Genomic DNA, 26232 nt, shown 5'->3' on the forward strand with positions numbered 1-26232 from the left:
ACCCTCGAACTAAAGTTAGTGTACCAGACATTCAGTGCTTGTCATTAAAGTAATATAACCAGTACCACAGTAGGTTGTCTCCTGTGCTTTAGGGCATCCTTCCATAATTGAGGAGCTGATTAACGCACATTCTTTTGGGTTTTGTGAGGTAAATTCCTCCCACTACTCATGGATGGCATCCTCCAGTCAGGGGAGCTGGCTGATATCCTTTCCTTAGTTGATTTCTCTTTATTACAGCCCAGAGGGTCTCAGTGGGGTTCAAGTTTGGGGAATTTGCTGGCCAGTCACTGAAGTAAGGTACCTCACAGTTATGAAGTAACTGAAGAACAGATTTTATGGTGTGGCTGGCAACACTGTCGTGCATAAAAATCTTTGCACAGCACTGCATGAAGAATTATTGCAGATGATCACAGAGCAATTCTGGGTACGATATTACAGTTAACATTAATGGGAATCTTTTACTAGGCTTCCATGGATGTGTTTTTGGTGTAAACATGGCATCAACATTGTCCTCAAGGGACCAACACAGTCAGATCCTCACTGGATGCTCACACATGCTGGGGCTTCTACTATTTCCTACTATTGCCACCTCCTGGACTGGTCACTAATGTATGCATAATAATAATCTGCATTTTTTGTTCTCATAATTTAATACTATGGACCAGAATGGCCTGATATGTTGTTAATCTTTCATTTCCAATCTGTGGGTCAGTTCTGCATTGCTACAAGCATAATGTTTCACCATGAATGACTTCATTAGACTGATGAAGTTACAGGTGAATGACTTCATTAGACTGATGAAGTTACAGGTGAATGACCTCATTAGACCAGTGAAGTCACAGGTGTCCTCCACAGTTTGTTGGTATCAATGCACCATTCACATCCATCCACTGTGAGACAGACTGTTATAGAATATGACACCTATGAGCATAGATATCTCCAGAGAACACTAAAAAAAAGGTCAACTTACTGATCCCCCTCTAGCATCTAGCCTGAAGATTGAGACACTTATGCAACATATGGGAATCTATTGAAGAAACGTTTCGCCACACAGTGGCTTCATCAGTCCAATACAAAGCAGAAAGGTGTAAGGAGAGGAGGTGTTTGAAGTAATCAGTCTCTCAGCCTGGAGTCGATGTGTTCAGTTCATCAATCTTGTAGAAAGTACAGCATAGGGCCGTAGAAGTGGCTTATACACTGTTGCCAGGTGAGGCGAAGCAGGAAGCGGCGGGGTCATAGTGGAACCATCCACTAGTCTAAGTAGGTCTTTGTCCAAAGATTGGACAAGTGTTGAAGAATTCTTTGTATCAAGATCCCTTGATGTTGCAGTGTCTGACAGATGTGGTAAATGGTTTTAAACCATTTACCACAGCATCTAGCCTGTTTCTAGTTTTGTAACAGATTGTTAGCTATAATTCTAGCTCAGTTTTCCTGCATTAAATGGGACTTCTTAGAAGCCAGTCTCTGGTATTCTGGAAAGGCAGCTAGGTATTCACTGATTGTGAACTTAAAGTATTACCTTCTTTGAATTTCCATTTTTTTAAATAGGTTATGAGTTTTAATTTAAAAACTATGTTAATGGCAAATTTAGTTTATTATAGATGAGCTTTAATATAAAATTAAATATTCTTTACAGTTATTGAGTGTTAATCTATTGATATTTATACAGGGTTGTAGCAGCTGGAGGTGCCAAAGTGGCATCTTTGTCAGAGATTTCAAAAGTGAATCTGGTAATCAGTGATGCTGTGATGGTAAGCAGTGCCAGGGTGTTGGTAGGATGCTTCACTCCAGTTGTCAGCACCAGCTACGTCAAGGATACTCTCATACTGGTCAGCATCAAACATTATCGTTTTTCTTCATTATTGGTAGCAGGTAAATTTTTTTTTTTTTCAACAAACCGGCTGTATCCCACCGAGGCAGGGTGGCCCAAAAAGGAAAACAAAAGTTTCTCTTTTTTAAATTTAGTAATTTATACAGGAGAAGGGGTTACTAGCCCCTCGCTTCCGGCATTTTAGTCGCCTCTTACGACATGCATGGCTTGCGGAGAAAGAATTCTGTTCCACTTCCCCGTGGAGAAGCAGGTAAATGTTTAACAATTTAATTGCTTCATTAATTTTATTTAAAGATACAACTCTTTGTTCATTTCTCTGTAAGTCATGCATGTTGTAAGAGGCAACTGAAATACAGAGAGCAAGGGATTACTAAACTATCCTTCTCCTGTATAAATTACTAAATGTAAAATGAAAAAAAAACTTTTATTTTATCCTTTTTGGATCACCCTGCCTCGGTGGGAAACAACCAGTGTGTTGTGTGTTAACCCTTTCAGGGTCCGTCCCGTAGATCTACGGCTTTACGTTCAGGGTCCAAACCGTAGATCTACGTCATGAGCTCAGCTCACTCTGATAAACTGTGAGTGGTAAATTTGGGCCTAGATATGAGAGAATACATCTATGTGGTATGTGTGCACCACATAAAACAAATCCTGCAGCACACTGTGTATAATGAGAGAAAAAAACTGAGACCATGATTTTCGATTAAAACAGCGACTTTGCAGTGTTTTTTCGTATGTTTTTTATAGTTGTATTTGTGATTTCTTGGTCTCATTTGATAGAATGGAAGACATATTACAGAAATAGAGATAATTTTGATTGGTGTTAGCACTGGAAATGGCTTGAAATTGAGCTCAAAGTGGCGGAAATGTTAAATTTTTGCCGATGTTCAAGAGTAAACAAACGACCTCACACGTCTAATACACGCCAGCTGGTGGGTCTAATATACATTCACAAATGTGGTGATGATATTTATACAATTATTACAATATTGCATAACAGTAAATCTTCTATTTTTTGGTGTGAATAAAAATTCATTATGTGAATAAAAAATCAAAATGGAATTTATTTGTAAAGCCTCAAAACATAACTAATGAACAGAGGAAATGTTAGTTTAGTGCCAGGAATACCTACATTGTTTATTCTGGACCCTATTTTGAAATTGGAATATTTTGAACTTTGTGTTAAATTGGCCAAATTACCAATTTCCGGTCACTTTATTTTGTAGTTGAAACAGTTGACTTGGCGATTTCTTGTGCTCAATCGATAGAATAGAAGTAATACTAGTGAAATAGCTGAGAATTTGGTCGACTGGAATATTGTAATTGGCCTAAAATGGGAGTCAAAGTCGGCAAAATCGCCGATTCGTAAATATCGCTGACACATCAAAATTCACGAGAGCATAATTTCGTCAATTTTCCATCAAATTTCGTACTTTTTGTTTTATTACATTCACAAAAAGATTCTCTACCATTTCATAAGAAAAAATAATTTTTTGGGGGGGAAAATTCTTGGACACTGGGGCACCACTTCAGATTTTGGCCTTGGACCCTGAAAGGGTTAAACAAGAAAACTGTGGGGTGCTGTTAACTGTTTTCACTGTTTCCTAGTGTTGCGATATGAAGAACTGTTAGATAATTAGTTAGAGGTCCTGCATCTCACTTTTCTTAGAACTGTAGTTCAGTTTAATGACCATTCGAGATTGAATAGAAATGATCCAGAATAAATGAACAGGGAAATCAGACAAATTTCAGGGGAGAAGAGAGGAGTTTATAGGTGTGTCACAAGGGTGAGCATCATTCCATCAATCAGTCATTCAATCAGTTAGTCATTCCATCAATCAGTCGTTCCATCAGTTAGCCATTCCATCAATCAGTCATTCTATCAATCAGTATATTCACATTAAAAGAGAGATTAAAAGAAGAAAAGCTGAACAGGACTACAAAAATAAGGGTTGCTAAGGATTCAAAAACTAATCCATAAGGTGTTTTCATTTATATTGAACAAAGGTTAAAGAAAAGCTAAGTCCGCTTGAAAGTAACTGGACAACTTACTGACAAAGAGAATGAAATGTGCTCAGTTTTTAATAATTATTCCCTCTCAGTTTTCACACAAGTCACAAATGATATCCTAGTAATTAATTACTATAGTGTGCTTAAAGAAAATAAATTATGTAATATCAGTCACTTTGGATATGGTAATCAAGCAGGTTAACTGATTAAAGCAAAATAAATCCCCGTTCCCTAATGAACTTTTTTCAAGGGTTCTTAAGGAGAACCATTAACTAATTTTTTTAATATATTTCCTCAAACAGGTGTAGTGTATGAGATGTGATAGATGGCAGAAGAGGGGTTGTTGAGGTGGTTCAGACATTTAGAGAGGATGGAACAAAATTGAATGACTTGGAGGGGTGCATAAATCTGTAGTGGAGGAAGGTGGGGTAGGGGTCGTGTCATGGGGGTTCGTAAGGAGATATGATGGTTGAAGGTAAACACACTTGTTGGATGGTAACGATATGTATTGTCAGACTGTGGTAAGAGATGGGGGGCCCAGCCTGCCTGCTTGCCTTCATATGTCTAGCGTGGAGTGAGGACGAGGCAGAGCGACCCACTCACTCATGCTGCATCCCGTGACGTCATACAGTTACTCGGCCTAATAGGGATCTTCTATATAAACACATGGATGGTACTATGATACTCAGCTAATCTATACATACAACACATGTAAAGGAGGATCAGCAACTATGCTGACAGTCTTGCTGTTGGAGTGTGAGCAAAGTAACATTTATGAAAGGATTCAAGGAAATCGGTTAATAAGACTAGAGGTGGAAAATACAGTTGCCTGCAGTCTGAAGGATGGGTGAGGGTATTTGTAGTTTTGGCAAGACAGTGATGGAATGAGTAATGGTGAAAATGTTTTTTTTTTTTTTTTTCTTTTTTTTTTGTCACCCTGATTGGGTGGGAGACTTAGGAATAATTATGTAAGCTGACCTTTCTTTCAAAAAACACAAAAAGACTAAGGCCATGACAGCCAGGAGGATGATGGAGTAGATAATGAGAACTTTCAGAATAAGTGAAATAATTCCAGTGGTGACTTATCAGATCACTTGTGGTCTCTCATCTAGAATATTTCTCAGTGTTGATGACCCCATTCAGGGCAGGAGAAATATCAGAACTGGAACAGATATAGAGATCATTTATGGTCCATATAGAGCCAAATCATTAAAATTACTGGGAACTTCTTAGTCTTTAATATGTACTCATTGACATGGAGGAGAGAGAAAGATACCTGGTAATATATACCTAGGAAGTATTTGAGGGCATTGTCCCAAATCTGCACACTGCCGTTAGAGCATATAGGAGTATGAGATGGGAGGAAGGGCAAAATAAACCCAGTGAAATGCAGGGGTGTTGTGGGCACGACAAAGGAACACTATATGAATGTCTGTGGCCCTAGACAATTCAGCATCTTACCAGAAGATATCAGAAGCGCTGCTGGAACAAGTGTAGATGTCTTCAAGAGAAAACTGGACAAGTATCTTCACCAGGTACCAGATCATCCAGGCTGTGATGGATAATGTGGGTCAGTGGGCCTCCAGCAACAACAACCAGGTTGACCAGGCTAGCACCAGATAAGTCTGGCCTAAGGCTGGGCTCTGGGAGTAGAAAAACTCTTGGAACTCATCAAAGGTACATTTTCTTTCAACAAACCAGCCGTATCCCACCAGGGCAGGGTGGCCCACAAGAAAAAACGAAAGTTTCTCCTTTTAAATTTAGTAATACACTGTATATACAGGAGAAGGGGTAACTAGCCCCTTGCTTCCAGCATTTTAGTCACTTCTTATGACACACATGGCTTATGGAGGACGAATTCTGAGATAAGTGGAAATAAACAAGAACAAGAACTAATAAGAAAATAGAAGAAAACCCAGAGGAGTATGTATATATATGCTTGTACATTCATGTGTAGTGTGACCTAAGTGTAAGTAGAAGTAGTAAGATGTACCTGAAATCTTGCATGTTTTCTTCTTTCTTCTTTCAACACACCAGCCGTATCCCACTGAGGTGGGGTGGCCCAAAAGGAAAAACAAAAGTTTTGCCTTTTAAATTTAGTAATATATACAGGAGAAGGGGTTACTAGCCCCTTGCTCCCGGCATTTTAGTCGCCTCTTACGACACGCATGGCTTACGGAGGAAGAATTCGGTTCCACTTCCCCATAGAGATAAGAGGAAATAGACAAGAACAAGAACTAGAAAGAAAATAGAAGAAAACCCAGAAGGGTATGTATATATACTTATGCTTGCACATATATGTGTAGTGTGACCTAAGTGTAAGTAGAAGTAGCAAGACGTACCTGAAATCTTGCATGTTTATGAGACATAAAAAAGACACCAGCAATCCTACCATCAGAGGACACTCTCAGTTACCTAAAATTTTATCTTAGTGGTAGACACCAGTATGTATACACAAATGGTGTGACCAATACTCAGCCTGTAGTTGTTTGAGTGCCACAGGGAAGTGTCCTAGGTCCTTTACTCTTTCTTATTTACATCAATGACCTCCCAAATGCATCGCGACTCCTTAAACCAGTTTTATTTGCAGATGACACCACTTATGTTCTCTCCCACCCAAACTCAGCTATACTTAATAACACTGTAAACAGTGAGCTACATAAACTATCAAACTGGATGACAACCAACAAACTTAATCTCAGTATAGACAAAACCTACTTCATGCTTTTTGGAAACAGAGCATTAAATATCCAGCTAAACATATTGATAAATGGTTCACCCATTACAAGATACACTGAGGGTAAATTTCTAGGTCTCCACCTTGACTGTAATCTTAAATTTCAGATCCACATCCAGCATATAACTAAGAAAGTGCTCCTTACTTTATATCACTCTCTAATATACCCCTACCTCACCTATGGTATTTGTGCTTGGGGATCTACCATGGCCAGCCACCTTAAACCTTTAATAACTCAACAGAAAGAGGTGTTATAGATGATCACAAACTCCTGTGCCAGACAACACACCCCGTCACTTTTCAAAAGCTTCAACTTTATACACACTTATTACTGTGCCTGCTATATATACAGAACATTAAACTCCAATATCAACCCTCCATTCAAACTTCTAGACAGCTTCAACAGAACACACAGGCATAACACGAGGCACAAAACACTTTTTGACACCCCTCGTGTCTGTTGGGCAAAGAGTTCCAGATCTGGATCTGGAACTCTTTGCCCAAAACAGCAAGAGGTCCCCTGCCCATAAATCAATTTAAGACTATACTAAAAAATCACCTCATCTCTCAGTAACAACCATACCCACACTATGCTAAACTCTTAACGTAATTTAAAGCAACTCTCCCAAATATTTTATTATCCCTTAACTATTAAGCCATTATTACAAACTTTAAAATGTATGTATCATTAATTGTACTACCTCATAGTAACCCTTAAACGGTCCAAACGTATATATACGTTTTTTCAACATTTGAAAGTATGTAAAAAAATTTAGATCTTCTTTTGTTTTTTACATTTGAAAATGTGTAAAAAACTTATATCTACATTTTATTTTTTGTTATATTTGAAAATATGTAAAAAAAACGTAGATCTACTTTTGGAGCACTACGGATTTGAACATCGATCTGTTTGGACCGTTTAAGGGTTAATAATAGAGCAAACAAACTTAATTACAAACTTTGTTTGTATCATAAATTATACTACCACTACATATTAATAATAGAGTAAAATATTGAATATCTGTAACCTGCCACTCTTCACCTGTCTAGACTTAAGTAGTCTGAGTATTAGGTTAAGTCTGCTGGAAATGCCTCGGCATAATAGTGGCTTTCTTTGTACCAATCAAATTATGAAATGTAAACACACATTGTAACCTTAGTAAAGAAATAAAGGTTTTGATTTAGATCATGTAAAATATTTACAGGTCGGAGGTACATACATACATCAATAACAACACTGCGACTAGCCAAGGACTTGAACCCATGCTGCTTTGGCCTGCCTCATGGTGGGCGAAAACTCATGATACCTTTATCCATACATACATACATGTACATTATGACATTTTGTTGACAAATGTAGTCTCACTGTTTCCAACAGATTGCATCATTAATTTTTTTTTTCGTTTTCAATGCACTGGCCATCTCCCAAGGCAGGGGGACCTTAACCCTTAACCCTTTCAGGGTCCAAGGCCCAAATCTGAAGTGGTGCCCCAGTGTCCAAGAACTTTCAAAAAAAAAATTTGTTATTTTTTCTTATGAAATCGTAGAGAATCTTTTTGTGAAGGTAATAAAACAAAAAGTACGAAATTTGGTGGAAAATTGACGAAATTATGCTCTTGCGAATTTTGATGTGTCAGCGATATTTACGAATCGGTGATTTTGCCGACTTTGACTCCCATTTTAGGCCAATTACATTATTCCAATCAACCAAATTCTTAGCTATTTCACTAGTATTACTTCTATTCTATCGATTGAGCACAAGAAATCGCCAAGTCAACTGTTTCAACTACAAAATAAAGTGATCGGAAATTGTTAATTTGGCCAATTTAACACAAAGTTCAAAATATTCCAATTTTAAAATAGGCTCCAGAATAAACAATGTAGGTATTCCTGGAACTAAACTAACATTTCCTCTGTTCATTAGTTACATTTTGAGGCTTTACAAATAAATTCCATTTTGATTTTTTATTCACATAATGAATTTTTATTCACACCAAAAAATAGAAGATTTACTGTTATGCAATACTGTAATAATTGTATAAATATCATCACCATATTTGTGAATGTATATTAGACCCACCAGCTGACGTGTATTAGATGTGTGAGGTCGTTTGTTTACTCTTGAATATCGGCAAAAATTTAACATTTCCGCTACTTTGAGCTCAGTTTCAAGCCATTTCCAGTGCTAAAACCAATCAAAATCATCTCTATTTCTGTAATATGTCTTCCATTCTATCAAATGAGACCAAGAAATCGCAAATACAACTATAAAAAAAATACGAAAAAAAACTGCAAAGTCGCTGTTTTAATCGAAAAATCATGAAGTCAGTTATTTTCTCTCATTATACACAGTGTGCTGCAGGATCTGTTTTATGTGGTGCACACATACCACATAGATGTATTCTCTCATATCTAGGCCCAAATGTACCACTCACAGTTTATCAGAGTGAGCTGAGCTCATGGCGTAGATCTACGGTTTGGACACTCACCGTAAAGCCGTAGATCTACAGGACGGACCCTGAAAGGGTTAAACTGTCCAAACGTAGATCTACGTTAATGTATGTAGTGCTCTGAATGTAGATTTACATTTTTTCATATAAGAAAGCATGTAAAAACGGACGTAGATCTACGTTCGGAGTGCTACGCGCATGAACGTAGATCTACATTCAGAGCACTACACACATGAACGTAGATCTACGTTTGGACAGTTTTAGGGTTAAGAGAAGAACAAAAGTTTTTCCTTTTTTTTTCTTTCAACAAACCAGCTGTATCCCACCAAGGCAGGGTATACCTGGAGTATACTTGGAGAGAGTTTCGGGGGTCAACATCACTGTAGCCTAATCTAAGACCAGGCCTTGTGGCAGATCAGGGTCTGATTAACCAGGCTGTTACTGCTGGCTGCACGAAAACTGACATATGAACCACAGCCTGGCTGATCAGGTGCTGACTTCAGATACCCGTCCAGCGTCTTCTTGAGGAGAACCAGGGGTCTATTGGTAATCCCACTTATGTATACTGGGAGGCAGTTGAACAGTCTTGGGCCCCTGACACTTATTGTATTGTCTCTTAGTGTACTCATGTTGCCTCTGCTTTTCGTTGTGGGTGACCTAAAAAAAAAAACAAAGGTTTTCCTTTTTAACCTTTAAACTGTCCAAACGTAGATCTACGTTTTTCAACGTTTGAAAGTATGTAAAAAAGTAGATCTGCTTGGACAGTTTAGGGGTTAAATTTAGTAATTTATACAGGAGGAGGAGGTGACTAGCACCTTGCTTCATGCCTCATTAATATGCTTCCTAATGGACCTTATAATTGCCAAAGGTAGTTGTCACCTTTCTGATATTTTTGTTTATATAAATTAGATTCACTCATAATTAATAGAACTACTGTACAACTATGATAAATTTCTTTAGTGTTAAGTAGTCAGTAAGCCAATAAATTAAGTCACCCATAATGCCTAGGCATAATAGATGCTCTCTTTGCATTGCAACCCATTATTGTAAATACATAATCTCAATGTACTACTTGCAAAGAAATATATAAATTTGAATTTTTTGAATTTAATGTTACCACCAATTACAGTTGTTATACATTACTGTATTCACCTCAAAGAATATTTTTTTTTGTTCTACTATCTTCAAGTTCACAGTAGTCACTTGCTTCATGATCTTCAAGGTCACAGTAATTAATTTAACTATAAACCTTTCTTGTGTGATGTCAATAAACTGCAGCCTTTTTTTTTTTTTTCAGAAAGCCGACCCATTAGACCTTCGACGTCATGTACTTGATTGCTCAGGGAACACCTTCATCTCCAGGAAGTATTATGTTGGTTAGTTGTCTATTCTTTGTACAGTTATGTAAGTACAGGAGGGCCCTGGTTTTGCACCTGTTAGGTTCCTGACCCCTGTCAGTGAGTGAAAATTGCCAGCGAGTGGAAAAGCATTTTTTTCAATATTGAATGCATCTAAAATGCCTGGAGGTGGAAAGTACAGTGTCTGTACTCTGAAGGAGAGGTGGGGATCTGTACTCTGAAGGAGAGGTGGGGATCTGTACTCTGAAGGAGAGGTGGGGATATTACAGTACTGGAGGTGGGAAGTACGGTGTCTGTACTCTGAAGGAGAGGTGGGAATGTTACAGTACTGGAGGTGGGAAGTACAGTGTCTGTGCTCTGAAGGATGAGCGGGTATGTTACAGTACTGGAGGTGGAAAGTACAGTACCTGTACAGTAGGGCTTCCATATCCGCAGGTCAGGTATCTGCTGTTTTTACCTGCAGTGGTTGGTGGTGTGTATTTTAATATTATTATTTAACCCATTAGCTGTCCAAATGTGGATCTATGTTCTTACTTCTAGCGCTCCAAACATAGATCTACGTTTTATTTTTCTTGCCTCCAAATTTAGCATGATTGGCCTGAGATGCCTGGTCAGCATAGCATGGGTCTTAACACTCGGTTTGTGCAGTATTAAAAAAATCTGGGACCACTTAGTACCTTGTGGGAGCACCAGTTCAATTGAGCGCCAGCTAGAGCAAACAGCGCAGCAAACACCTAGGAGTCATTGATGTCATGTTGTATTAACACTCCCCTTTTAAGAGGAAAGTGATGAAGACCCTGAGTTTAGTGGCTTTGAGGTAGATGTGGCCACAAGTGGTCAAGGAAATATCAAAAACCTCGATAACCCATGTGCAACATTTGTGCAACATCTTTTCAGTTTTGGTACCTCTGGTAGTGTCATCCTGCCAGAATGTCCTGTAACCTATGCCCTAAGTAAAAAGAAAGAATTCTAGACCGTGTAATACATGTTTGGCAGGCTGGCTGGCTGATTGGCTGTTTATCTCTATCTGTCTCTGTCTCTGTCTATTTGTCTCTATCTCACAGGTACAAATCAATACGATTATACATAGTGTAAATTATACCTAGGATAACCCAAAATATCCAGACAAAGTGGTATACAGCCTCCCCACACTTGATGACAGAGTTTCGTTCCTAAGATCACATCGGTAAATGAATTCGTCGTTAAGTGAGGAGCATACTATAATGGTAGTGGGTTTCTATCAACCATCTTTGATTTTGTTTTAATGTCACCTCTGCACCATTTATAACATTTCTTGTATATTCTTAAATGCTTATACAGTAATGTACTGTATATTGTAATAAACAGTATAGAAGAAATCTGCACTAATATACATTATTTAGGTATGTATACTGGTCAAGGAGCCCGTTGTAAGTCTGAGGCATCAGTAAACGAGTACTTCGCTAAGTGAGGAGAGGCTGTACTGTGCTTGTAGATATAAGGCAAAATAAGCATGACTTGCAAGTAATATGCACCTCACTTGGAATCAGACATGACTAGTCTAATGATTTTGCATGCTATTGGTTCATGAGCTGCTCTCTGAGACGAGAGACAAGCAGACAGAAAGACAGACAGACACAGGCAGACAGAAAGTCACACACACACAGGCAGACTGAAAGACAGATAAGCAGACATAGCTATACAGACAGACAGACATGTTTATGTGTAACAGTGAGGACCAAACAAAGTCAGGGGTTCCCTGCAGCAATGCATGATCACCAAGTGTCAAATGACCACTGCACTGTCGGCAGTTTAGTGACATATATACTTCAGCATGTCTAAAACATTGCTGGAACCTATAAATACTTTGTGTATATTTTTTAGACAATAGTAAATGACCAAGGCAGATGAAAATGTTCACCTGTCAGTGTGTTTGTGACTATTTGAGTACATTTTCAGTACCTAATATTAGTGTCAACAAATATTGGCTATGAAATCATAAGAACTACTATAAATTGTAATTATCAGTACATAAAAATTATAGAAAATATAAAAACAAGAAAAAAAGGTATATCGGCAACACTTCTGCAAACGGCCGGATTCCATGTTGCCGTCAGGTGAGCATCCAGAACCAACTTTACAGTCTTATATCTCGGTAAGTACTGGTCCTAAAATTTTTTTTTGGGTCTTATTACACACAAAAAAATTGCCCTCCTTAATTTACTTATTTATTTATTTATTTATTTATTTTTTTTTTAAATATTTGGAGCGCTGGGCAAGAGAATGCAGATCTCCATTTGGACAGTTAATGGGTTAATGCTGGTAATGTCATATTGTGCGTAATTTATAAGTTAAACTTTATCATAGGTATGTATGTAAACAATAAGCCAAGATATTTTTTAAGGTGCTGGAACCCGCACTTGGGTGGAAAAAAACTCAGAAAATTAATTAACCCTACCAAAAAATAGTTCAATCTGGCAACATTTTATTGTGCATCTCATTTTTGTATGATGTTTCTAAAGAAAATAATAATATAATAATAAGTAATAATCATATAATTATTATTAATATTAAATAACTATACATAATATAAAATCACCATATGGCATCATGAAGAGGCACAGAGGTGCTCGTGATTCCGTGATGTAAAAAAGCATATCTCTGGGGTATTATAAAGTCCAATATTTATGCTGTTATTGACAATTTTATTGTTTTAGGTATCAGTTTTTTTTCAAAATTATATAAGAAACACGCTGTACATCTTAAAAAACTTATGCAAACAGCCATAAGGGAGGAAATTGACATGATGAGAGTTGAGTGTCTGCACTGTCTGGCAGTGAGGCTAAGGAGGCTATGTTGATACATGTCTAATACCTAACCTCATGCTATGTTGATATGCATCCAGTCACCCAGTGCCATACCTCAGCCACACACCTCCCACACCAACTGCTCATTCATGGCCACACCCTCACTGTACACCCAGTAACAACCCCTACCCATACCTCCCACCCCTATAATTCCCCCAGTGCCACACGCCTTCATCCACACCATCCCAACTAGCAACCTACTCCCACACAATCTGCCCATACAATCCCCGCCCCTCCCATAGCCACGTGCTTACACCTAAACCAATCCTCCACAACTATTGCCTCACAGCCACATTATCCCTATGACATCATCTGCATACCTTACCTTACCTTTCACCCTAACATGCCATCCACATACCTAATCGCTTAGTTAAGTAAGTAGGTTTATTCAGGTATACATACCACACTCATTACCACCAACTGCACAATCACCCACCCTGTCACCCATCATCTAATCACCACCTACAATAGGCCACTGACAAACATGCCTTTCACCCACACCACTCCCCTACAGCTTCAAGCCCACATGGCCCCACACCTTACTCATACTTTCGCTCAGTTCAAGTCTTGATTGTCTAACTACTGTAATTATCGCTCTTTGCTCGTTTCCCTGCCGGCTTCTTGCTGGGCAGCGACCCACGGAGCTATCACGTGATCGAGGGGGGGGGGTGTCCTCACCTCGCCTGAAGTATTCAGTCTGGTCTAGACTCGCTGGGTGGTTGGATGTATTCCAGACAAAGTGCCTAAATCTTCCTTATAGGCCCTTGTTGGAAGACCGTCTCTAGCTTTCTTGTAGTTTCTGTGATACTCTGTTCACAGAACATTGTATAGACTTAGTGATTTTCGACGTTGTACTGAGGTTGTGTGTCGCATAGACACTCTACACAACTCAGGTCCTGAGCTGTAGCTTTTGACCTAATTTGTACTGGTATCTGTGTACTATCACAGTCGGTGATTTTCTTATGCTGAACTTAGATTCAGTAGTATGGGAGTTTTGTGACTTTTGTGGAGGATCTGCTGATGGTCCCTACTTAGTGTCATTATATTATCTCCTTGTTCCTGATTCTGTGTCGCAGTCGCTTGTTATATTGCTATTGGGCTTAACATTCTTTTTGTTGCTCAAGCAGACTGTTCTGATAGCCAGTTGGTCAAGAAGTTAGTTGATTTGAGGACTTTGTCAGTCACTTGTTTAAGTCTAGTCGAGTCTTGAGACATAGCGAACTACTTAGAGCACTTACACACATACACAAACTTACTTGTACATATTTGTAATATCTTATTAAATGTTAATGTACCAGACGGTACTTAAGAATTATAAATGCGATATGTGCTTTCGGCACAATAATACTGTACTCAAGAGAAGTGATTATTATTATTTTGATTATTATTAATTTAATTTACTTTGATAATATACCTCTAGACGATACTCAATGAATTTATTAAATTTTATTTTCTCTAGTTAGTAACCTACCAGTTGTAATCCTAAAGCACTAATAATTCATACTGAATTCTAATGGATAATTGGACAAGGATACTGACTAATTGTTACGAAAACCCAGTAACAGGCTGGATGCTAGAAGGGCGGTCCTTTCTAGTATTCACTGGAGATCTCTAAGCTTTTAGAATCACGTTTTTTGTAACAATGTTCACCCACTCAGTCATCTATCATCCACACTACCACCCAAACTGGGCCACCAGAACTACCACCCACACTGAGCCACCAATACTGCCACCCACATGGTCACCATCACACCATCTCATTGCTTCCAGCCTCCATCCCTACTCCCTTCCAAAACCCAACATCATACACGAGTATATAAACAAAAAAATGGCTTATTTATAGGGTTTGCTACTATCCACAGTTTCAGTATCTCTGGCAGGCCCTTGGAATGTATCTCCTGCAGATACGGAGGTTATCTATTGTACTTTGAAGGATTTATGGGGACGTTGGTGATACATGAATTTCCCACACACAAGAGAGAGAGAGAGAAGCTTATGACTACATTTTGCTTTGACTTGGACCATTTACTGGCTCTCTCACCTTTGTGTGTTAGTGCGACTGTAAATGGGCCATGTCAGACCCGAAAATCATCACAAGCTTTTCTTTCCTATGTGCGGGTTATTTGTGTATTGTTCCAGTCACGGTATTGTGCTTTTTTTCTTCATGTCGGTGATGTCAGCATGAATTAGTCATGGTGAATGTTTTCTGTTCTTCAGTCACTTAACTCGTTAGTTGATGACTACATTATAAAAAATAATATACGTATGTACAATAACCTGGGTTTCACCAGAAGAATTAACCAATAACTCCCCAATATTCTTGCCTAATTTACTTTGTATTTCATTATAAAACCAGTAACTTGTTAAAAGTAAATAAGGGTGTTTTTCCCATCAACAGGTGATACTAATAATTCACAAGAGGTTGTTGATGTTAATAAGAACCGTTGTAAACGACCAATAGCTGACCTCGGCACTGCAAGGAAAAAGTTCTGTGCTCAGTCAGAGGTAAGGTTTTTTTTTATCCAGCTTTTCAGTACAGGTGGGCCCTGCTTATACAGCAGGGTAGGTTCTGAGCTACTACTGTACAGGTGGGCCCTGCTTATACAGCAGGGTATGTGATCGGGGCTACTGCTGTACAGTCAGGCCCTGCTTATACAGCAGGATACGTGTTCTGGGCTAGGACTGTACAGGCAGGCCCTGTTTATGCAGCAAGATAGCTATTCTGGGCTACTGCGGTAAAGCAAAAATCTCTGTCAAAGAAATAGTGCTTTTTCACTATCAAATTTATATAAAAGCCTGATAACATGTTAACATTGTCATATATTAAGTGAGCAATAAATCTAAGCCTAAAAAATACATATATAGTACACACATTATTGATCTTAAAATATTTTTGTCCTTAGTTTATAGTGAGTGGTCAGTATATTTATTGTAGCAATTCTGTATAAATGAACAATGGGTATACAATAGAGCCCTGCTTTACGGTGTTTCGCTTTATGGCGTTTCGCTAATATGGACATTTCAAATTACAGTGGAACCTCAAATTTTGAACTTAATCCATTCCAGGAGCTAGTTCTAAATTCGAAAAGTTTGAAAAGCGAAGCAATATTTTCCATATGAAATAATGGAAATACAAGTAATCCATTCCAGAAACCCAAAAATACTCACAAGAAAATACAGTTTATAGAGATCAATTATAGTTTTACATGCACACAACAAATATAGGTTGGAGGGAGGGGGTAAAGGAGGTGTTGTGGGCGAGGGGTTTGGACTTCCAGCAAGCGTGCATGAGTGTCTTAGATATGAGTGAATGGAGACAAATGGTATTTGGGACCTGACGATCTGTTGGAGTGTGAGCAGGGTAATATTTAGTGAAGGGATTCAGGGAAACCGGTTATTTTATGTAACCGGACTTGAGTCCTGGAAATGGGAAGTACAATGCCTGCACTCTAAAGGAGGGGTTTGGGATATTGGCAGTTTGGAGAGATATACAGCGGACCCCCGCTTTACGATCAGCTCCCAATGCGACCAATTATGTAAGTGCGTTTGTACTTGTATGTTTGGGGGTCTGAAATGGACTAATCTAATTCACAATATTCCTTATGGGACCAGATTCGTTCAGTAATGGCACCTGAACATACTTCTGGAATGAAATAATATCGTAAACCGGGAGTCCACTGTATTGTGTATTTTTATACGTATATACTTCTAAATAAACATAGAAAAGATAGAACATAGAAAAGAGTAAGGTGATGAGGGTATCAAATGATTTAGATAAAGAAAAATTGGATATCAAATTGGGGAGGAGGAGTATGGAAGAAGTGAATGTTTTCAGATACTTGGGAGTTGAAGTGTCAGCAGATGGATTTATGAAGGATGAGGTTAATCATAGAATTGATGAGGGAAAAAAGGTGAGTGGTGCATTGAGGTATATGTGGAGTCAAAAAATGTTATCTATGGAGGCAAAGAAGGGAATGTATGAAAGTATAGTAGTACCAACACTCTTATATGAGTGTGAAGCTTGGGTTGTGAATGCAGCAGCGAGGAGGTGGTTGGAGGCAGTGGAGATGTCCTGTCTAAGGGCAATGTGCAGTGTAAATATTATGCAGAAAATTCGGAGTGTGGAAATTAGGAGAAGGTGTGGAGTTAATAAAAGTATTAGAGGGCTGAAGAGGGGTTGTTGAGGTGGTTTGGTCATTTAGAGAGAATGGATCAAAGTAGAATGACATGGAGAGCATTTAAATCTGTAGAAGGAAGGCGGGGTAGGGGTCGTCCTCGAAAAGGTTGGAAGGAAGGGGTAAGGGAGGTTTTGTGGGCGAGGGGCATGGACTTCCAGCAGGCGTGCATGAGCGTGTTTGATAGGAGTGAATGGAGACGAATGGTATTTGGCACCTGACGATCTGTTGGAGTGTGAGCAGGGTAATATTTAGTGAAGGGATTCAGGGAAACCGGTTATTTTTATATAGCCGAACTTGAGTCCTGGAAATGGGAAGTACAATGCCTGCACTCTAAAGGAGGGGTTTTGGGATATTAGCAGTTTGGAGGGATTATACGTATATGGTTCTAAACTGTTGTGTTTTGAGCACCTCTGCAAAAAACAGTGATTATGTGTGAGTGAGGTGAAAGTGCTGAATGATGATGAAAGTATTTTCTTTTTGGGGATTTTCTTTCTTTTTGGGTCACCCTGCCTCGGTGGGAGACGGTCGACTTGTTGGGAAAAAAAAAATTATGTATTAATTAATTTAAATGAACATATAAAATAACATTTTTACTTACCTTTATTGAAGATTGGTGATGGCATCTGGAAGATAGGGAGGAGGAAAGAGGGAGTTGGGGTTAGTGTTTGGAAGGAGAATCCCCCTCTGTGATGACTTCAGGTAAAGCCCTCTCTGGGGTTACTTCTCTTCTGTCTTTTAATGCCACTAGGACCAGCTTGAGAGTCACTGGACCCCTGTCTCACAAAATAACTGTCCACAGTCCTCTGTTTTTGGTGCCTCTTTAAGATTTCCCTAAAATGGGACATGGTTCTGTCACTGAACTTGTTGCAAAGATGGCTTGCTTCAGCTTGCTCAGGGTGGTACTTCTCCACAAACATTTGGACATCATTCCACTTGGTGTAGATCTCCTTAATCTTTGAATCGGCATGCAACTTCCTTGCCTTTTCACAAATAATCGCCTCAGAAACACTATCACCTGCCATCTCTTTATCCTTGATCCACACCAGCAACAACTTCTCAACCTAATCGGTTGTCTGTGGTCTTTTTTTGGTTAGCATATTAACACCTTTCACAACATCAGCTTCCTTGATTTGCTCTTTCTTTGCCAGGATAGAAGCGATGGTCGACTTGTTTTTCCCATACATCCTGGAAAGCTCGACAAGTTTCACACCACTCTCATACTTCTGTATTATTTCCTTCTTCACATCTAAGGTGTTTCTCACTTTCTTTACCAAAGAGGTACCACTAGCAAGTTTCTTTGAGCCCATGGTAGCTTATTTCACAGTCCCACAAGCACTAAACATCAACAAAACCAGACTGGCTCACGGCGCCTGCACGGGGACATGGCCAGAGCAGGCTGGAGGACAGGTCCAGTACCCGGCGGTTCAAAAAAAGGGGCGAGTTTGATAATGGGGACAAAGTTGGTTCAAAAAAAGTGGTTGATTTTCGAAGAGCTCAAATAAGCGATACATTCGAAATTTGAGGTTCCAGTGTATGACCAAAATTTGCTATATGGCTCCCCCCATCTGACTTTCTAATATGGTCACTGCACCCCACCCAGTTTGTTTACATTCTCCATGAGCACTGCGTCTCCCCACTGTGTCTGGAAACTTTCCAAAATTTCAAGTGTTTTTAAAAGTTATTTCATATTTTATATATACTCTGATAATTATACTTATGTATACCTGTGCCTAAACAAATTTACACACTGTGCTGGCATGCAGGTACACATTAAAATTAGTAAGTGTCTTATGTCTCGAAATGCCATAATAATAATAATAATAATAATAATAATACTCAATAATAATCACTGAGTCTCATTAAATGTCGTATATGTTAGTATACACATTTTCATTAATCCATCTATGATATTTTTTCAAAATTACATAATAAACACAATATGTAACATATAAACATGATTAACCCTTTGACTGTCGCGGCCGTATATATACGTCTTACGAGGTACCGTGTTTGACGTATATATACTCATAAATTCTAGCGGCTTCAAATCAAGCAGGAGAAAGCTGGTAGGCCCACATGTGAGAGAATGGGTCTGTGTGGTCAGTGTACACCATATAAAAAAAATCTTGGAGCACGCAGTGCATAATGAGAAAAAAAAACTCCGACTATTTTCTTAATTAAAATGCCGACTTTGTGGTCTATTTTCGTATAGTATTTATGGGTGTATTCTTGTTTTCTTGGTCTCATTTGATAGAATGGAAAACACATAGAAATAGAGGTGATTTTGATTGATTTTACTATAAAAAGAACCTGGAAATGGAGCTCAAAGTAGGGGAAATGTTTGATTTTTGCCAATGTTCAAAAGTAAACAAATGATGTCATTGTCCAATAAATGTCCAACTAGCCATTCTAATATGCAGTCATGAATGGTTTGATGTTATTTATACAATTATTACAGTATTGCAGTAGTCTGCATAATAGTAAGTCTTCTATTTTTTGTTTGAATAAAAATTCAAAATAGAAAGCAAGAGTAATATCAGAGGGGCCTGGAGACATGACTGATGAACAAAGAAAATGTTATTTTAGAGCTAGGAATGTCTGCATTGTTCATTCTGGACCTTATTTTGAAATTGTCATATTTTTTAATTTTCATGAAATTGGCCAAATTGCATATTTCTGACCACATTATTGGGTAGTTGAAATCGGTAAATGGGCAGTTTCTTGTACTCAATCGATAGAAAAAATGGAGTTCTAAAGAAATAGCTATGAGTTTGGTCTACTGGAGGAAAGGAATTAGCTGAAAATAGGGCTCAAAGTGGGCGAAATCGCCGATTTGTAAATATCTCCGAGGTCGCTAACTTCGCGAGAGCATAATTCCGTCAGTTTTCCATCAAATTTCATTTTTTTGGTGTCATTACAATCGGGAAAAGATTCTCTATCGTTTCATAAGAAAAAATAGTTTTTTTTTTTTTAAATTTTGCGACACCAGGAGACACCTCAAGATCGGGGGTTGCGACAGTCAAGGGGTTAATACACCCCACAGTAGAATAAATTAACATAAATATGAGATGTGGTAGCCTGATGGCTTGTATGAGTGATGGCAAAAATAACGTTTTCTCTAGTCCAACATCAGAGAAAACGTGTACACTATAATATTACTAGGGGTAACTAGAAAATTATTCCTTTCATATGCTTTCACTCAGAACGTCATTTCTTCTAAAAATGGTGTTACATGAGAATGGGAGTGTTGCCCTTTATTTATTCTACTGTATCAATGTGGAGACAACTTGTACACAATGTAACTTGTATGTAAACCAGATGCATTTGCTTGGTTTGTTTACAAAACTCCGCGCCTGTCCTCTCTCATGTTGTCATTCTCTCTCTTTCTCGTTTATTCGTTTTATTTAATTTACTCACCTCTGACCCTACATTAAGACTACAAATATTTTAAGGTAAGTAAAAGCTCTTCACTGCTTTCAGTAACCTACCTCCTACACCATACACCTGGAAATAAATGGTATAAAATACCGACACAATGGAAATATAAACACAAATGCAGTATAATGGGATCCTTTATTGACTACGTTTCGCCCACACAGTGGGCTTTTTCAAGTCACAAACAGTTCTGTTTGTGACTTGAAAAAGCCCACTGTGTGGGCGAAACGTAGTCAATAAAGGATCCCATTATACTGCATTTGTGTTTATATTTCCACACCATACACCTGCAACATCTGCCACATTGCCCCCCTATCCACCCTGTCGTACGCCTTTTCCAAATCCATAAATGCCACAAAGACCTCTTTAGCCTTATCTAAATACTGTTCACTTATATGTTTCACTGTAAACCCCTGGTCCACACACCCCCTACCTTTCCTAAAGCATCCTTGTTCATCTGCTATCCTATTCTCCGTCTTGAAAGAATTAAGAGTAAGACGGAGAATAGGATAGCAGATGAACAAGGAGGCTTTAGGAAAGGTAGGGGCTGTGTGGACCAGGTGTTTACAGTGAAACATATAAGTGAACAGTATTTAGATAAGGCTAAAGAGGTCTTTGTGGCATTTATGGATTTGGAAAAGGTGTATGACTGGGTGGATAGGGGGGCAATGTGGCAGATGTTGCAGGTGTATGGTGTAGGAGGTAGGTTACTGAAAGCAGTGAAGAGTTTTTATGAGGATAGTGAGGCTCAAGTTAGAGTATGTAGGAAAGAGGGAAATTATTTCCCAGTAAAAGTAGGCCTTAGACAAGGATGTGTGATGTCACCGTGGTTGTTTAATATATTTATAGATGGGGTTGTAAGAGAAGTAAATGCGAGGGTCTTGGCAAGAGGCATGGAGTTAAAAGATAAAGAATCACACATAAAATGGGAGTTGTCACAGTTGCTCTTTGCTGATGACACTGTGCTCTTGGGAGATTCTGAAGAGAAGTTGCAGAGATTGGTGGATGAATTTGGTAGGGTGTGCAAAAGAAGAAAATTAAAAGTGAATACAGGAAAGAGTAAGGTTATGAGGATAACAAAAAGATTAGGTGATGAAAGACTGGATATCAGATTGGAGGGAGAGAGTATGGAGGAGGTGAATGTATTCAGATATTTGGAAGTGGACGTGTCAGCGGATGGGTCTATGAAAGATGAGGTGAATCATAGAATTGATGAGGGAAAAAGGGTGAGTGGTGCACTTAGGAGTCTGTGGAGACAAAGAACTTTGTCCTTGGAGGCAAAGAGGGGAATGTATGAGAGTATAGTTTTACCAACGCTCTTATATGGGTGTGAAGCATGGGTGATGAATGTTGCAGCGAGGAGAAGGCTGGAGGCAGTGGAGATGTCATGTCTGAGGGCAATGTGTGGTGTGAATATAATGCAGAGAGTTCGTAGTTTGGAAGTTAGGAGGAGGTGTGGGATTACCAAAACTGTTGTCCAGAGGGCTGAGGAAGGGTTGTTGAGGTGGTTCGGACATGTAGAGAGAATGGAGCGAAACAGAGTGACTTCAAGAGTGTATCAGTCTGTAGTGGAAGGAAGGCGGGGTAGGGGTCGGCCTAGGAAAGGTTGGAGGGAGGGGGTAAAGGAGGTTTTGTGTGCGAGGGGCTTGGACTTCCAGCAGGCATGCGTGAGCGTGTTTGATAGGAGTGAATGGAGACAAATGGTTTTAATACTTGACGTGCTGTTGGAGTGTGAGTAAAGTAACATTTATGAAGGGATTCAGGGAAACCAGCAGGCCGGACTTGAGTCCTGGAGATGGGAAGTACAGTGCCTGCACTCTGAAGGAGGGGTGTTAATGTTGCAGTTTAAAAACTGTAGTGTAAAGCACCCTTCTGGCAAGACAGTGATGGAGTGAATGATGGTGAAAGTTTTTCTTTTTCAGGCCACCCTGCCTTGGTGGGAATCGGCCAGTGCGATAATAAAAAAAAAAATAAGTAATGAGTAAACTGCATATGCATTTTATCGCTCTGGGACGCTTTAAATGTCATAGAATATTATGTATGGGTGGGGTGGCCTGGTATGGTACCCTGGCTGGCTACCATACATACCACAGTTGATTTATTGCAATAAATACTCATCTCACACTAGATTAATTAAGATTACAAATATTTTGAGATAAGTAATGAGTGTACTATATGTGTATTTTACTTTTTTATTGTTATTTAATGCCTAGTTCTATTGCTAACTTAATATATGTTAGTGTAAACTTGTTATCTAGTATTTATAAGCATTTACATATGGAAAAAAAGGGTGTTCCACTTTACGGCAATTTCCGCTTTACGGCGGTAGCCTGGAACCTGACCTGCCCTGTAAGTGGGGCCCTACTGTAAATATAAAGAACTAATTTTAATGATAAATGAACATGACTTACCTTTATTGAAGACTCTTGTTGGCGTATTGAAAAAGGCGAGGAGGTGAGACAGAGTTGATGTTATTGTTTGGAATGGGAATCCTCCTCCATAAGGACTTCAGGTATCAGAGCCCCCTCTGGGGTTACTTCCCTTCTTTGTCTTTTACTGGCACTGGACCTCTGTCGCACTAAAAATCTGTCCAGAGAGCTGTTTCTGGTGCCTCTTTTAAGATTTGCCTAAAATGGGACACGGTATTGTCGCTGAACATGCTGCAGATACGGCTTGTATCAGCTTGGTCAGGGTGATAGTATTTTTCAACAAAAGTTTGCACCTCATTCCACTTTCCACAAATATCCTTAATCACTGAAGAAGGCACCTTTTTCCCCTCTCTCTTCCTCCTCCTGTGAAGCAATTTCCTCAGCTGCAGTCTGTTGCTGTTCCAGTTGAAGGTCTTGCAGCTCTTCAGTGGTTAGCTATTCCCTGTGGTCCTCCACCAACTCTTCCACATCCTGGCTACTGACATCCAACCCCATGGACTTCCCCAAAGACACAATACATTGCACAACAGGCATAGGGTCAACAGGGTCAGCCTCAAACCCTTCAAAATCTTTGTTGAGGGCACATTCTGGCCACAATTTTCTCCAAGCAGAGTTCAAAGTCCTGGAAGTCACTTCCTGCCAAGCCTTACCTATAAGGCTTATGCAGTGGAGGATATTGAAATGATCCCTCCAGAACTCTCTTAGGGTCAATTCAGTGTCCAAGATCACTTCAAAGCACCTTTGAAACATTGCTTTGGTGTAGAGTTTTTTGAAGTTAGAAATGACCTGCTCGTCCATGGGCTGGATGAGAGGAGTGGTGTTAGGAGGCAAGAACTTCACTGTTATAAAACTGAAGTCCCTAAACAATTGGTCGTTCAAGTCTGGAGGATGAGCAGGAGCATTGTCCAGTACCAGGAGGCACTTGAGTGGCAATTTATTTTCCAGGAGGCATTTTTTCCACACTCGGGCCAAACACTTCATGGACCCAGTCAGTGAAAATTTGCCTCGTGACCCATGCCTTATTATTAGCTTTCCACAACACACACAATTTACTCATGACAACATTGTTTTTCTTTAACACTCTGGGATTTTCAGAGTGATACACCAGTAAAGGCTTCACTTTGAAATCCCCACTAGCATTACCACAGAACAAAAAAGCTAGCCTATCCTTCATAGGCTTGTGTCCTGGCAGTGCCTTTTCCTCCTGTGTGATGTAGGTCCTCTTTGGCATTTTCTTCCAAAAGAGGCCTGTTTCGTCACAATTGAACACTTGTTGGGGGAGGAATCCTTCAACCTCTGTGTACTCCTTGAATTCATCAATGAATTCTTCGGCCTCAGGTTTGTCTGAACCACAATTAGGTGAGTAATTAGATGAGTACACATACACACGCACGCACATGCATGCACGCATGCACACACGCACATGCATGCACGCATGCACACACGCACATGCGCACGCACGCGCGCACGCACACACGCACGTGCGCACGCGCACACACGCACGCACACGTACGCACGCACACACGCACACATGCACACACATGCAAGGTGGACAAAGACAGGATGTTCCAGAGACTGGACACAGTAACAAGGGGACACAGTTGGAAGTTGAAGACACAGATGAATCAAAGGGATGTTAGGAAGTATTTCTTCAGCCACAGAGTAGTCAGGAAGTGGAATAGTTTGGGAAGCGATGTAGTGGAGTCAGGATCCATACATAGCTTTAAGCAGAGGTACGATAAAGCTCATGGTTCAGGGAGAGTGACCTAGTGGCGACCAGTGAAGAGGCGGGGCCAGGAGCTTGGACTCGACCCCTGCAACCTCAACTAGGTGGGTACAACTAGGTGAGTACACGCACACACACGTGCGCGCGCACACACACACACACACACACACACACACACACACACACACACACACACACACACACACACACACACACTCACTCACTCACTCACTCACTCACTCACTCTCACACACTTACACTTACATTCACCATCATTCACACACAATCGCTGTTTTTGCAGAGGCGCCCAGATACGACAGTTCAGATGTCACTCCAAATACCCAATATCCCAAACCCCTCCTTAAAGTGGAGGCATTGTACTTCCCATCTCCAGGACTCAAGTGTGGCTAACTGGTTTCCCTGAATCCCTTCACAAAATATTATCCTGGTCACACTCCAACAGCTCGTCAAGTCCCAAAAACCATTCATCTCTATTTATTCCTTTCTAACATGCTCACACATGCCTGCTGTATGTCCAAGCCCCTTGCACACTAAATCTCTTTTTACCCCCTCCTCCCATCTTTTTCTAGGACAACCCCTACCCCTCCTCCCCTCCACTACAGATTTGTACACCCTCCAAGACATCATATTTTGCTCCATCCTCCCTAAGTGACAAAACCACCTCAACACCCCCTCCTCAGCCCTCTGAATAATACTTTTAGTAACTCCACACTTCCTCCTAATTTCCACACTACAAATTCTCTGCATTATGTTTACACCACACATTGTCCTTAGACACATCTCCACTGCCTCCAGCCTCCTCCTTGGTGCAGCATTTTCAACCCATGCTTCACACCCATATACTCTCATACATTCTCTTTTTTTGTCTCCATGGATAATGTTCTTTGTCTCCACAGATACCTCAGTGCACCACCCCCCACCCTTTTTCCTTCATTGATTCCATGGTTTACCTCATCCTTCATAAACCCATCCATTTATTTATTTTTTTTATTTTAAGTAAATACGTATAAATGATATCAAGTATTATGGTGATGAAAAGTAACTTGTGTGATCCCTCCCCAGAGTCTTCATGGAGTATCATGTCAAGAGAAGAGACTGAACCATTTGGTGACACACACTACTATACTAACTTTGATATTTTAAGAGAGGTTAAGCCTCTTGGATATAATGATAGTAGCTCACTCATACACTCACTCCAGTCTCTTCTCTTT

General features: G+C 39.6%; 1 protein-coding gene across 3 annotated transcripts in view; it reads left to right on the top strand.

Annotated features, from left to right (window-relative positions):
* The window catches only part of LOC128697036 (SMC5-SMC6 complex localization factor protein 1), a 143029-nt gene that overhangs the window by 25873 nt on the left and 90924 nt on the right, over window positions 1-26232 (top strand). For all 3 annotated transcript variants that reach the window (XM_070095266.1, XM_070095268.1, XM_070095267.1), the window contains 3 exons: window positions 1670-1829; window positions 10326-10404; window positions 15631-15737. In XM_070095266.1, coding sequence (XP_069951367.1) covers window positions 1670-1829; window positions 10326-10404; window positions 15631-15737 — 346 coding nt within the window. The remainder of the gene's footprint in view (window positions 1-1669; window positions 1830-10325; window positions 10405-15630; window positions 15738-26232) is intronic.

The sequence above is a fragment of the Cherax quadricarinatus genome, chromosome 49 (genome assembly GCF_038502225.1).
Source record: "Cherax quadricarinatus isolate ZL_2023a chromosome 49, ASM3850222v1, whole genome shotgun sequence".
NCBI lineage: Eukaryota > Metazoa > Arthropoda > Malacostraca > Decapoda > Parastacidae > Cherax > Cherax quadricarinatus.